Source organism: Amblyomma maculatum, chromosome 1 (assembly GCF_055883805.1).
Source record: "Amblyomma maculatum isolate TAMU_Amacu chromosome 1, ASM5588380v1, whole genome shotgun sequence".
Classification (NCBI taxonomy): Eukaryota; Metazoa; Arthropoda; class Arachnida; order Ixodida; family Ixodidae; genus Amblyomma; species Amblyomma maculatum.
The window spans coordinates 179,482,203-179,496,053 of NC_139344.1; the positions used below are offsets into that span (position 1 = coordinate 179,482,203).

The window sequence follows — 13,851 nt, forward strand, 5'->3', positions numbered from 1 at the left end:
GTTGCGTTTACAATAACAGAAACACAATGATAGGATGTTTAAACAAACGAATAATATTTAGCTGAAACAATCGATACATTTTTGTTGACGTGTCCTGGAAAAACCTGCTGGCCTTTAAGCTGGCGAACTTTTAAACATCGTAACAAACAAACAGTGCTATACTGCTAGAACCACTGCATAGTATTAATAAAAATATAGAAGTTTCAAGTTTATTCGGATAAAAAAATATTCTTACCCTTGAGGCCCAACAAAAGGTGGGGACATGTCCTTTTAACTTGACCCTGTCCTCAGTGGGGGGGCGCCCGCGAATGTAGCGACAGTGAGGCGCGTCAGCAAAATTGCCCTCCACAACGTCAGTTACACGGAAACAAGAGCAACAATGGGCACAACGTAGCAATGTACGTCATAAGTGAACATTATGACATTTTATATTTCACAATCGTAATCTTAAATTTAAAAATGTAGCAGCGCTGGGCATAAAAAGAGATGCGTCGAGAAATACAAAGGCCAAGGGTGAAGAGCAGTGCTCTGTTGCATAAGGGAGTCATAACTAACAATAACAGAATTGTAGACACTGTGATGTCAAGGTTGAGCATTCATGCTTTAATTTGCGAGCCGTTTAACTTTTTTCTATAAACAAATTTCTGCATAAATCACAAATCAGTGGCAGTTGTGCTGATATTACTTGTTTTAGATATTTTTTTTTTTTTTTGCCTTCAGAAAATAGGAACAATAGATGGTCTTGTGCACAAGCGACCCCGTATCACATAGTTTATAACAGTGAAAGGAATAAAGTAACATTGAAACCAGGGTGAACAGGCAGGTTAAAAAAAAAAAAAAAAAAAAAACAAACGTGGCAGTTCTAGGCATAAGGAAACATATTTGCTTTCAGCAATAGTGTCCAGACATTGCTGAATATTAGCGAAAACAAAAATGAAGCAGTGATAAACAGTGAGCGCCAGGGTGACGCCATGCGGGTTTTCTTTGCCTGCAGGGGTCTACGTGTGGGCCATCGCGGCTGGCATCGTCACCGGCGCCGTGCTGCTGGCCCTGGTCGTGTGGCTGGTGCTGTTCCGGCTGCGCGGGGCTAAACGCAAAGGCGACTCCAACGAGCCTCCGCTGCTCACGCGCGAGCCATGGCATCGCAAGTCAATGTGAGTGGACGACGCGGCGGCGGCCGACCGACCTACTACACCCGCAGCGGGGCGCCGCAGCTGCCGCGTGACGTTGACCGCGGCGGACGCCACCGCGTTGGAGCCGCTAAAGCCCCTTGAGGAGCCGCGAACCCGGATGCGCGCTGCCACGCAACAATAGGCACGACACACGTCGACGATGTGCCGAAGAGCCACGCGAAACTTTCTCCAGATCCCTCTTGAGCCGCATTTGTGTGCGTGTGTGGGTGTGGCGGAAGGGGGGGGGGGGGGGGGGGGTGACATGCAGGTAAAGCGAACGAAATGAGTTGACGTTGAAAAGTAGCATGCAAAATCAGCAGTGTTCAAACACACCGAATGGAAAAATCCAAAATGAACGAATATCCGGCAAAATTCATTGGACTGATATAGAGCTCAGCTGCATATACTTCACGATAACCCGCAAGTACAAAAGTTCTGACATTGATTGATTGATTGATTGATTGATTCATTCATTCATTGATTGATTCATTGATTGGCAGACCACTTTCATTTATATATTTGTTTTAACGAAAACTTGAAATCGGAATTCTTATTTCAAGACGCCAATGGATGCTGCTCGACAGCTATCCACTCTATATAGGGCTTTAATGGAAGCTCGGATGAAGCAAAACAGTCACTCTTGAAAAAACTACAGACTGATTAGTTTATTACCTGTTGACAATGTGACAGCAGTAAATATTTTACCTTAGCTAATTCCCACATATGATAACTTTAATTGGTTCAAATTTCGCGCCGTTTCATGTGACTTGCATCATGTTTGTGAGATGGTGCGTTTCCAAACGCTTTTTTGTTTTTTTGTTTTTGCTGTCAGCAAAGCGACCACGCGTTAAAATTCCGGCTTGCACGAGCAAGTGCTCACGTGCTCTTGCTTGTGAACTGAGTTGCACAAGGATGGAAGACGACGATATCAAAAGCACAGCATGAGAGTCTTCCAGTTACCACTGCGGTGATGGCGTAGTGCTCCGATGCAGCGGCCAGCGAATCCGATCTGTTCTTGCCGCCGCTAGTCCGAGTCCAGTCTATGGTCATAAAGCGTTTCATTTATTAAGGGCTTTCTTTTTCACGTGGCCATCACGTTGGACGTGGTATCACACCCCATACGGCGTATCCTCCCCCCCCCCCCCCCTAAAAAAAAAAAAAAGAAAAACACACATTGCCACGACGCCGCTTACGCACGCCGGATTTCGGTTCAATCAGGCTTGTGCGGCGACGCAGCGAGTGCGCTGAGCCACGGCCGGACTGGAGCACCGCCGCTTCTTGTTCAGTCCGGACATTTATGGACACAGCCGCCGCTCTCGGCCCCTGCGCGGTGGCAGGGAACTCAACAGACGCTGTCTGTGGCTGTCTGTGGCAGTGCCTATCAGGGTGGTGCCTATCTGCAAATAACCGGTTAGAGGCAATACTGCACATATAAGATCTACAAGGTCTTGCTTAAAAGATAAACTGGCAGCAGCTCATTACACCATTTTTAATCCCCGCTCATTTTGGCAATCGAAAATACGATCAAAATCAACAGATAGGCGTGACATGGAGCTAGCTATAGTTGGTTCCGCATGGAAGGGGTTACTGATGCAATTAAGACAAGGAAGAGGAGTAGAGAGAATACAGCGCTCACACAAGAGTGGTCAGAAATAGATATCAGTCCTGCGAAAAAGAAATGTGACATCCATGTAGATTTTAGAGCAGAGGAAGTGGCGGGAGACTCAAGCCATTCCAGTCTTCTGCTACTGTTCCGTTTATGAGACGTCCCTAAGCAACTCAAGCTTGAAAGAACGCCGTAGTAGAGGGTTGCGGATAATTTCAACCACCTGGGTTCTTTGACGTGCACTGCCAACGCACAATACACTGGCGCCTTGCATTTCGCTTTTATTGAAGCGCGACCGCCTTGTCCAGATTCAAACCCGGGTTGTCCAGCTCAGTAGCTGAGCGCCTTAGTCAGTGAACTACATTGGCGGGTAGTCAATTCCTACGTCGCGGAAACATGTATGTACAAGCCGTGGGAAAACTGCCCCGCTGAAAAAGTAAATGCTCGAAATTTCAGCAATCTCCTGATGTAAAGCGCACAGCTTTGCCGGGCAGACGCACGGATTCTGCTCACTAGACGCTAGGTGTGTGGCTAACGAAGCTGTTCGACATCCCTTTTCTAAGCATGAGTGTTCTTGGGGGCTGCACCTTCACCTGACACTTTTCTAGGGAAAGAAAACATCTCAGTCACCCTCTAAAGCAGTTGTTGTTTAGTTTTACAAAAGCGGAAACAGCTGGCCTGGCGCACCGTTTAGCCCATGTGGGCCTGCAGCGTGCTGCCTTAAGAAAGGCAGGCAGAAAGCGGGTGAAGCTTATGTCAAAGATCTTGGTGCGCTGCTCTAACTTACTGCAGCTACATAAAGTGCTTTAAGAGGTTGCTAACAATGATTCAATGTCGCAAAGTGTGTCTGCGTGCCGGGCACTAATCGCTGGCGTTCACTGCAGGCTATCTCAGCCACTGGCCGGGGTGCTGCCAGCTAAGGCCGGTGGTCTCGACCGGGTCTCGCCGCCGTCACTGCTGACGCCGGAGTCGTTCGACGTGCAGCCCGCGCAGCTGACCGTGGCTGAGCCTGTGCAGCCTCTGGCGCGTCCGGGCTTCGTCCGATGGAACTCCTTCTGCTCCCCTTCGGCCGAAGGCCTGGTCGGAAACCTGCTTCCCAAGGGTTGCAACGTCGGGTGAGCCCCGCCACCGCGCGTGCTCTCGGCCACACGTGACCCCGGCAGACTTGAGTGCCATTTTCCTCACGTGACGTGCTCTTTGTTCTGACCGCAGTGCTTGCCCAATCTTTCTCCTCTTTCTGTAGCCTCTAGTAGATGAAATATAGGGTCAGGTGCGCAGCACTGCTCAATACATCTGGTAATTATTAAAGCGTGCTTCTTTGCAAAAAAAAAATTATTTGCCAACAGAAACCTTAAGAAACAACCACGAGACATGGTCCAGCTAATGTTGGGAAATTTGCTTATTACTATACTACCAGCTGATAGCTCTCACATCGAGCCGCCATTACGCAGTCGTTGGGTAATGCTCTGCTCATGTTTCACAGATTGAGCGAAGGCGTGTTCCAGTCGGGAACATTGAACTAGAAGATTCTTGTGGCATTTGACGACGAAACGTTTATGCAGAGAAAGGCAGAGCATGAAGGCAGGGGAAATCGAGGCGGCTCCAGTTGGGCCTGGCCCGCTACTAGGCTCGCTCACCGCTTCTTTGCAGGTCGTGCATATGCGTAAGTGAAGACTTCTGTGAAGGCTTATAGCGGGATTTTCAAATAAAACGACTAGTCAAAAACTTAAAGATAGCATAGGCAGTAAACATGCGGTGATTCTGTTCTTCAAGGGGTTACCACTTAGCGCTCAGCTGCCTTCACCCATTCTATCTTGCCTGCTAGCTGTTCTCTTCAGTCGGGAGGCTATGTCGCCGCCTTCGCTGAATGCAGAAATAATGCAGCGTGGTGTGTAGAAACGCACTGCGAATTTGTTTCACATTACGCAAACATTTCTGCAATTTTATTCGAAAGAGTTCTGATCAGAAGGCACCGTTTCTTTGAGCTGGAAAAAGAATTCTGGCATCGCTTGTCCCAGATATATATATATATTTTATATTTTAGTTTAGTTTTTTTATTTAATTGCTCGGAGTTGATGTCGTTCAAGTCAGTTTTCAATCTACCTTTTTTATATATTGAACAGCCGGAAAAGAGTGCCGGCCACATCACTTTTCCAGCATCTTCTGACCCACAGTTTTCTGAACCGAATTCCATGCATGTGCTAAACGACGTTCAACTCTGTTCTGGCTAGCTGTAGAAAAACTACTCGGAGACGTATACTCTTTCCTTCGCCTGCACTCCGGCATTTGTGGACAGTGCTCGGACACTTGCGCGCGAGCGACGCGAACTCGTTCACCTTTTGTAAATAATGTACAAAGCTTCCCCTGTCCTTTCTTCTTATCGCTCCCCTCTATACTTACCCTCGCTATCCTCTCCATATCCCCTTTTCTTTCCCGCCAGCCGCCGCTCAGGTGCTTCAGATGTTTTAGATACGAGTTGCCGCGGCCGGTAACACTCTTTTCCTTCTTTTTAATTATTTAATAATAATAAACCACTACCACAACCACCACTCCGGCGCTAAAAAAAACAACAGTTGCAGGTGCCCTCGGGGTAGCCGGATCTCTGTGTGGCACAGTTTCGCAGTCGACTGCGTACACATCAAGCTTTTTCAGTATTGAAAGAGGTCTACGAACCTTCCGCTTGTGCGCAAGCTGCGCCCGGACGCACATGCGTTCACGTGTACTCGTTTATAGACAGGATTGCATGCAACTGCATGGCTGCCATAGTTTGTCCTGTCGATGCACCCATAACCACCCAGAACATCTTTCTTAGCGAACGCGGTCACTTCGAGTAGGCACGAGTATATTCAGTTCCCTCTCCTGTATATAGGCCCACGAGCGCATACCGAAGTCCCTTGTTAACGCGCGGGAGCTTAACCGGAGCTTTTTGGAATGAAACTCTGCTTGGATCACTGGAAGCCTGCTGCAGCCGCACTTGATCAACAGTATCGAGCGCCTATGCTCGCCGTTGCCATTGTTGGTTAGCATCGAAATGGTACCCGTCTTTAGCTGTCTTGATGCTTACAATAATTTATTTCTTTTCCATAACTGCTTTTCTCTATGGACTTGTTTAATGTCATTGCGATTACTGTGTCTGAGCTGTTGAGGCCTGATTTTATTTTTGTTGTCATCGCCGGAAACCTCCGCAACAAATTGAGGCAAAGAAAAAATAACTCGCGGGAGGAGCCTTTCTAGGCTCGTGGAACGAAATCACGTACACGAGAGTTGTTCGCGAGATCTATGCGCCGATATGTCACTTGCTAATAACGGATGTATGAGGAGGGAAATTAGCTGTCATTCATCCTGATGACTTCATCCGAAAAATAAAATCCCCTCTCCACCGTGAATCCAACCTCCATCCCTCGGATCCCCAGCCGAGCGCTTTAACCAACTGCGCCACCCCCGGGATCGTAATTCTCAACCATGTGGATGAGAGTAGCGATACCAGTGGTGATAACGACAATTATGACATTAGCTATGATGATGACGGTGCATTTAGTTCATAATGTTAATGAGAGCAAACATGATGCACCGTGTGCACCAGCAACGTTCACGCTTTCGAATTTCTACTGTGTAGGTTCGACAGTGCTGTGCGACAGGCGCACAAAATTCCCTGAAGGTGCCATATTTTGGGGTAGTGGGTAGCGGTGACGAGTGATGGCAGCGAGCAAATGGAAGAAGTGGCATGAATACAGATGTCGTCAGTCAAGGCTGTCATGCATGTCATGGGTGTTATTGCGCTCGCAATACAGTGAGAATCGCCTGTATCGCATTGTAATCAGAAATACTGCGCTCTCCATCTTCCGCAAATGATTTGACTGCTTACGATTGAATGTGGAAACCTAGTGCGTTAACACACCGATAAGGAAAAGCTGGGAACAGGCACTGCAGGAGGAAGAGAAGGAGAATTATTAAACTTGTTGTCCGAAAGTGGCGGCCAATTCGGTTTTCCTAATTTCGAACGTTTTGCGCTGGTTGGGGGAGTGGGGTCGAAAACGTTTTTTTTTTTTTTTTCTACGTATGCTATCCTCGTTTAAAGACTTTCTAACTTAATCGTGTGCGCGGGCCAAGTAGTCTAATTGAGGGTGTGCTTAATCGGTTTTGAATGTGCGTCAACTCAATTCTCGGATTTTAATTTTCGAAATGCTCAAATTAATATTTGGGAGTGGGTCAAGTTGCGTTTGAATCCACTGCGCACGGATAGAAGTGAATGAAGACGGAGACGACATGAAACGCACGGCGCCAGAGAAAGAGAGACAGTGGTAGCAAAACATACACCATGATTAGCTGCGGAAATAGCTACGAGATTCCATACTCGCTTCTCATGAAAAACATCTGAATTGAAATCCGCTAGGCCTTCATCGTCGTATTCGACTGTTGCTATGTTCTTGCTATGCTAGTCTGAGAAGGTCACTTCAGTGTCAGACCTCGGTCACAACCGCCTCGGATTTTGTAGGTTTGATCACAAAGTAGTGCTTTCACACTAAAAAAAAAAAAAAAAAAAAAAAAAAAAGAAACGTGTCCAGAAAAAAAAATTATATATAAATATGAAGGAAAGAAGTCAACAGTCGGCGAGGCCAAGGAAAGCATTGGAGATTGTATTTTGTCTTTTTTTTTTAATTTTTACTTCGATAATCACAGAAATTAGTAATGTAATCTGTTTAGGAGAAAGAGAATTGAACAGAAAGTAGAAAGAAAAACAACGTGCGGATGGTGGGAACCGAACCCACAACCTCCGAATATCGCGTCCGGTGCTCTTCCAACTGAGCTACATCGGCCGCTGTCCCCACGGCTACTTATATATATATGTATATATATATACCGGGTGTCTCAACTAACTTGAACCAAGGGTTAGAAAATAATATATTTGAGGTAGGTCAGTGAAACCAATTGCATACAACTGCCAACCTGTTTGCGCACTACAGGCAATTTTTTGTTTTGCATTTACTTAATTAGCTAATTATGTTAATTCCTCTAATTTAATAAATATCGGCTTTAGACCAAAAATGTGATTTGGAAAGTTGTAGAGCACCTTCAGAAACCCCCATTCCGTTAATTGCGATAAAGTAAGTCTCAAGTGTATCTTTTTTTCCGGGCTCAGAAGAAAGCCCGCGAAATACAAATAATACCACGTGACTAGCGCATTTGTGCGCCGCGATTGTGGTGCTCTCAGTCGTGGTTTGAGCGAACGAAATAAGCTGCGGCCGTGACCCGATGGTCCCGTTGCAGCGGCAGGCAGAAATGTTGGCGATGGTTCGAGCGAGCTCGAGCTCGCCCGTCGCCACCGCGATTTTGGCCAGGCCTGCGCACCGCAGCAGCCTACATCACGACAGGCGGTTGGCGATAAAGAACCGGCAAATGAAGGTGCAGCGCTAATTTTAGTCGAGTCACATGATGTCATCTCGCCCCTTTACCCAAGCCTGTATGCGCAGATTCAGTGGCTGATACCTTATCGCTCATTCGTTTGTCGTGACGTTCACTGATGGGAGAGAAGGAGGCCTTGTTAGAATGTCGGTGGTGTCGGCTCGCCGCTCTCACTGCTACTGCACCGTCACGTGGGCCGGCTGTCTGACGCGGGCGAAGAAGCCATCGCAGGCATATCGGCCTGCCGCTTTAACCGGGCCAAGAAGACACGGCCGCAGCTGATTTCGTTCGCTCAAACCACGACTGAGAGCACCACAATCGCGGCGCACAAATGCTCTAGTCACGTGGTATTATTTGTATTTCGCGGGCTTTCTTCTGAGCCCGGAAAAAAAGACACACGTGAGACTTTCTTTATCGCAATTAATGAAATGGGGCTTTCTGGAGGTGCTCTACAACTTTCCAATTTGCATGTTTGGTCTAAAGTCGATATTTAATAAATTAGATAAATTAACATAATTAGCTAATTAAGTAATTGCAAAACAAAAAATTGCCTGTAGTGCGCAAGGAAGCTGGCAGTTGAATGCAATTGGTTTTACTGACCTACCTCAAATATATTATTTTGTACCCCTTGGTTCATGTTAGCTGGGACACCCGGTATATATATATATATATATATATATATATATATATATATATATATATGTACGAAAAGCTGCCCTTTGACACACTTAAATTTTATTTGATCGATGCTGTAATTTTTTACTGTCCCTTTTTTGCAAGTGTAAATTCGTTTCCACCGAAAACTTGTACATAGACCCTTCACTCTCTTCGTGCCACTGGAGCTTTGGACCTTGGTCCTACGTTGCTGTTCGCGTTCACTAAATTACATTACGTTAGGTCTCGTTTATCTACTGACTCGTTCTTCGCAGTCCGGGTAGCCGAGTAATAAACACCACTAAGAACCCCATTAACCCCATAAACACCACTAAGAAACACCATTAAGAAGAAGAAATGGACATGGGCAGGACATGTAGTGCGAAGAGAGGATAACCGATGGTCGCTGAGGGTAACAAACTGGATTCCAAGGGAAGGAAAGCGTAGCAGGGGGCGGCAGAAAGTTAGGTGGGCGGATGAGATTAAGAAGTTCGCAGGGGTCAAGTGGATGCAGCTAGCACAGAACCGGGTTAAGTGGAGAGATATGGGAGAGGCCTTCGCCCTGCAGTGAGTATAATCAAGCTGATGATGATGATGATGATGATGATGATGATGATGATGATGATGATGATGATGATGATGATGATGATGATGATGATGATGATGATGATGAAACACCACTCTATCAGGGTTATAAGAGTGGGCCACATGGCAACAACGACGAGTGTCCCTCGTCTGAGACGGGATTTTTGATTGATGAGCTGCGACATCGTTTTCAAGTGCCGTGTTTTGTGTTTGCTAAACAGTAAACTCGCATTGTTGATTTTTACGATCTAGTTTGTCGCCGTGCTGCACAACGACGAGGCCAATTTGCGTTCGCTGGCTTCGGAGCGAAATGTTTGCACGAGCCGCGCTCCCCTTTCCCGCACCGAACGTAAACGAAGGATGACCATGGCGCTTGCGAGCGTTGCGAAACGTTCGCTAGGCGTCGATCTAATTTTTGGGTTTTGGCGCCAACACATTTAGAAACGTAGATATTCTGAGTGGGCACGCTCAAAGCTATGCTCGCTTTTCCTTAACCTTTGGTCACAGACGGCCTTCAAGATATCCTGGAGCTATGCAGCGCCGTTAGCAGGGGAATATTTCGCAGCTGCGCGTCACATTCCTGAAGCGCACTGCTCAATGACCAGCGCTGGAGCGAGCCGGGCGAAAATGTCTCGCTGAAAATTTCCAACTTGCTCCCGGCATGATCATAGCAGTCGCAGGTGTTAAAGGGAGAGTCAAAGAAAACAATTATAGAACGTTCTAGCTACGATTATTGCCAAGCAGGTTAGTTAGTTTAAGGTGGTTATGATTCGTGCACATGTACTAACTCAGGGTTCTCGTACTGAATTATACACGATGCTTTACCTAAGACTAACACATTTTAATACGAAATCATTTCTTGGCTGGTGTGGACAGAATGTATGCACAGTATCTGCGACCACGAGATGTGGACATAATGGCGGTAAGAAGAAAATAAGGCTAATAATCGAATCGTGTCCACGCCAGGACTCGAATCACCATTCTTTCTCCTGCCGAGTGCGCAAACCAGTACTCATGCCGACTTCTTTAGAACAAGCCTATAATTATCCTCATCTAGCACAGGGAAAGGACAACAGTGACAGTGAGAAAAAGGATATAAAAAAACAGATAAAACGAAATAAATAACATAGAAATAAAAACAAATTGATAAATAATTACAAAAGATCAAAGAAAAAAGACTGATGAAAAGTAAATTAGCATCAGAGATGTAGACATCGAAAAAGCAACGAAACGCAAAACGAGCTCAAATGAAACTAGGCATAGACCTCGCATGCGTGCTTTCGCATTTCGGCACATGAGCAGGCCTAAAGAACAGCGCTAGGAGCAAGACAAAAGGTGGGAAGAAGGACGGATAAAGCCGGTAGTTCAACTAGTCCGGCACTTTGATATTGTGAACGTAAGGAGACTTAAGTGCGCTCCTCTAGATTTTTGAAAACTGCCGATACACACATCTTGGTAAAACGAATTCAGAGGTGTAGATTCCTAACGTTCCTTACGTCGTAAAGGTGCTTTATTTCCTCCAAATATAAATGGTCTCGGACTTGATGGGTGTACACTGGAAGCCTGCCCTCGAGATTCCTATTTAAGAGCCGACAGGGTATCACTCGTCTCTGTGTACGAAGGGTTGCTTGTGTTTCTCTCTTCAGTGAGAGTGTCGGCGTATGATGCTTAAAGGAACTCCGGTGGTGTTTTCATCATTTTCTGTTTTTGGTTGAATTACATTCCTCACCACGTCCTGACTCCAACACAAAAAGCCGTTTTTCGAAATTCCAAGTAGAAGCATTTTTAATAAGGAAAAACATCAAATCAAAACCAAAACTGTTTTCACAGCCAGAAATTACGTCCCAGTTGACGAATTGGTGACGTCACACTCAGTATTAGAAAAACACTCCTACGTGCGTTGGATGGTGAAAATAAAGTATGGGAATCATGACGCACTGCATAAAATGTCTGAGTTTAGTGTAATATAATCTTCACATTTTCATAATTACGCGGGAAGTAGACAGTAACGCCGGTATATTGTTGGTGACGTCAGAAACTCAGTGTTGTCCGCAGAAATAGTCTCAACTTAAGCCATGAAAACGGCATATTTTAAAGTCGTGTTGTGCGTGAACAGATTATTGTACGGCGCCCAAATTTTGTAGAATGCGTTAGGAGGGAGAGGAGAACCTACAGCAAGGTTTTTACTAGAATATACGAATGTCAAAAAACCTCCGGAGTTTCCCTTTAACAACCGTGCTCGGGAAGCATTTGCCCATATTCTTTGCAATGTCGATAATTGAAATTTCATCTTTCCTCCTTTCTCGTTAACAGTTCAATTAGTTCCTTCTCAGAACAGAGTTTCAGCTGTCCCTTTGTATAGTGCGGGATCGGGCTAGTTGGTGCAGGTTTGACATTTTTTCGAAAGCGCGAAAACAACATGGACGGAGAGGTTTCTTCTCCTTCCATGTTGTATAGTGCTTTCAAGTCAACTTTTGCTGACTTCGGATGTGGACGTAAGATCGTTCGATGGTGGATAAACCGCAAGCTTGCCATTCACTTCAGCGATCGGTCACAGATAGTTCCCAAATGTCTGCAGCTTTAGGAAATGGAATTCCTAACTTCGAAATGAGCAGACGGTGTTTCTTTTTTATCGTTCCTAATTAGCCCCGCATTTCTAGAAAGTCGCATCGCCCTATGAAGGACAGCTAGACATAACTGATTTTTCATCAGGAAAAAAACATCCAGACTTAAGACGTTCTCTCTTTAATTCGCATTTGTCTGTGCAGGGCGCTTGGCAGAACTGCACTGGTAATTCGTGCGTTCTTTTTCTTTTCATCTTCGGGTGTTAAAAGAAATGTGGATCTATACGTACTACATTCAGTTGCGCATGGCTTGAAGGCGATTTTCGGCAAATTGGAATTAAGAGTGGTTGAACAGAGTGATTTCACCATTACTTAGAAAATTTGCACATTTAGGTACAGCGTCTTAATTAAGTCGCGCCGGTTACACTGAAAAACAAAGAAACAAAAACGCGAGCTGTATATTGAAAGGTGCGGTATATGTTTAAAGGAGTTAAATAGCAAATTTTACGTTATTTTGGACGAAAAGAGGCAACGGCAGAGGCAATTTTGTATGCTTCGGTTTCATTTTTGGAGCGAATGCACTAATCCGAAGGTTCAGAACCTAGCAAAATTGTCTAACCCTTGTATGTCCATTTCGTGTAGGTGTCCGCCGAAGAGTGAGACAGATATAATGATATTTTCAAGAGCCACTCAGGCTATGAGAGCCGCCGTAGTGGAGGGTTCCGGAAAAGTCGACCACCTGGAGTTCTTTAACGTGCCCTGACATCGCACAGCACACGGGCGCCTTGCAAGCCATGCGTAAATTGCAGATTGGTTTATAAGAAGGGCAAGGTGCAGTATCTTTCACACTCCTCGCTAGAAACCTGAGCCACGCCGTAAGGGAAGGGAGGAAGATGGGAGCGAGAGAGAGAAAACAGGTACCGTGATGGCAACAGATAATTTCCACTTTTGCATGCACTGGCATCACTGTGCCAGTTTCTCAGCGCTAAACCACCAAACAATGCCATGCCGAACAGTGCTTTCGCGCGTCTATGTGTGCGGAGTTGATCCTAGGCTAATTTTTCGTCTTCATTTGCTCCAGTTTGACGCGCTTACCGACATTTGCCGATAGGCAGCTTTTTGAGACTTTCGTCTGCGTTATTTTGTGTCTCGCAATGTAGTTTATCGGCCATGTGATTTTCAGAATTGTGTTATAATTATTACTGTTCATGCCCTTCACCCAATGAGGGTCACAGCCTGCGCGGCCGACAACTGTCAACCCTCTGCTGACTGAAACACCGCCGCGTCCTCATTATGTCATATCCAAATACCGCTACATTGTCTCGGTTTCCATTTCTGCAGTGCCGGCTTGCAATCCTGCGTTTCTCTGCACAGCACAGAAAAATAATCACTGAAGCAAAGAGGGCAGTCTCAGTGTGATTTGATCGTGAAGGCTCAAATCCTTCCATCGCGATTCCTTTGACCGACATTTGTACAGGTATATGCGCCGCGGATGTCACTTTCCCGCACTCGCGGAACACTTGAAAACTAAACCTTGGCGGACTCGGTCAAAAAGTGGTGAACGCGGAACTTAAAAAAAAAAAAAGTAAAAAGAAAACTCAGCCGAAGCCAGCTGCTGAGAAACAGAAAGCGATGATGCGGTGCGCTGTCCGCGTTATTTTTCACTGTTGCAAGCGGTTTGTTTTTAGACTGGGAAGGAGGTCTCTGTACTGCTACCGTTCCACTTTATAACACCGCTTGAATTAATCACAGACACTCGCATCAAGACTGCCAGAGATCGTACTTTTGAAGTAGGATCGCGGGTATGAAAAGCATAAATTATTGCTTCATGCATCATGCACCGCGGACTCGTAGGAACGCAGGTGAT

At 45.8% G+C, this 13,851-nt stretch overlaps 1 protein-coding gene across 3 annotated transcripts in view; it reads left to right on the plus strand.

Annotated features, from left to right (window-relative positions):
• The window catches only part of LOC146205014 (synaptotagmin-15-like), an 80,402-nt gene that overhangs the window by 37,517 nt on the left and 29,034 nt on the right, over positions 1-13,851 (plus strand). For all 3 annotated transcript variants that reach the window (XM_084589679.1, XM_084589678.1, XM_084589680.1), the window contains exons 2-3: positions 995-1,154; positions 3,663-3,893. In XM_084589679.1, coding sequence (XP_084445805.1) covers positions 995-1,154; positions 3,663-3,893 — 391 coding nt within the window. The remainder of the gene's footprint in view (positions 1-994; positions 1,155-3,662; positions 3,894-13,851) is intronic.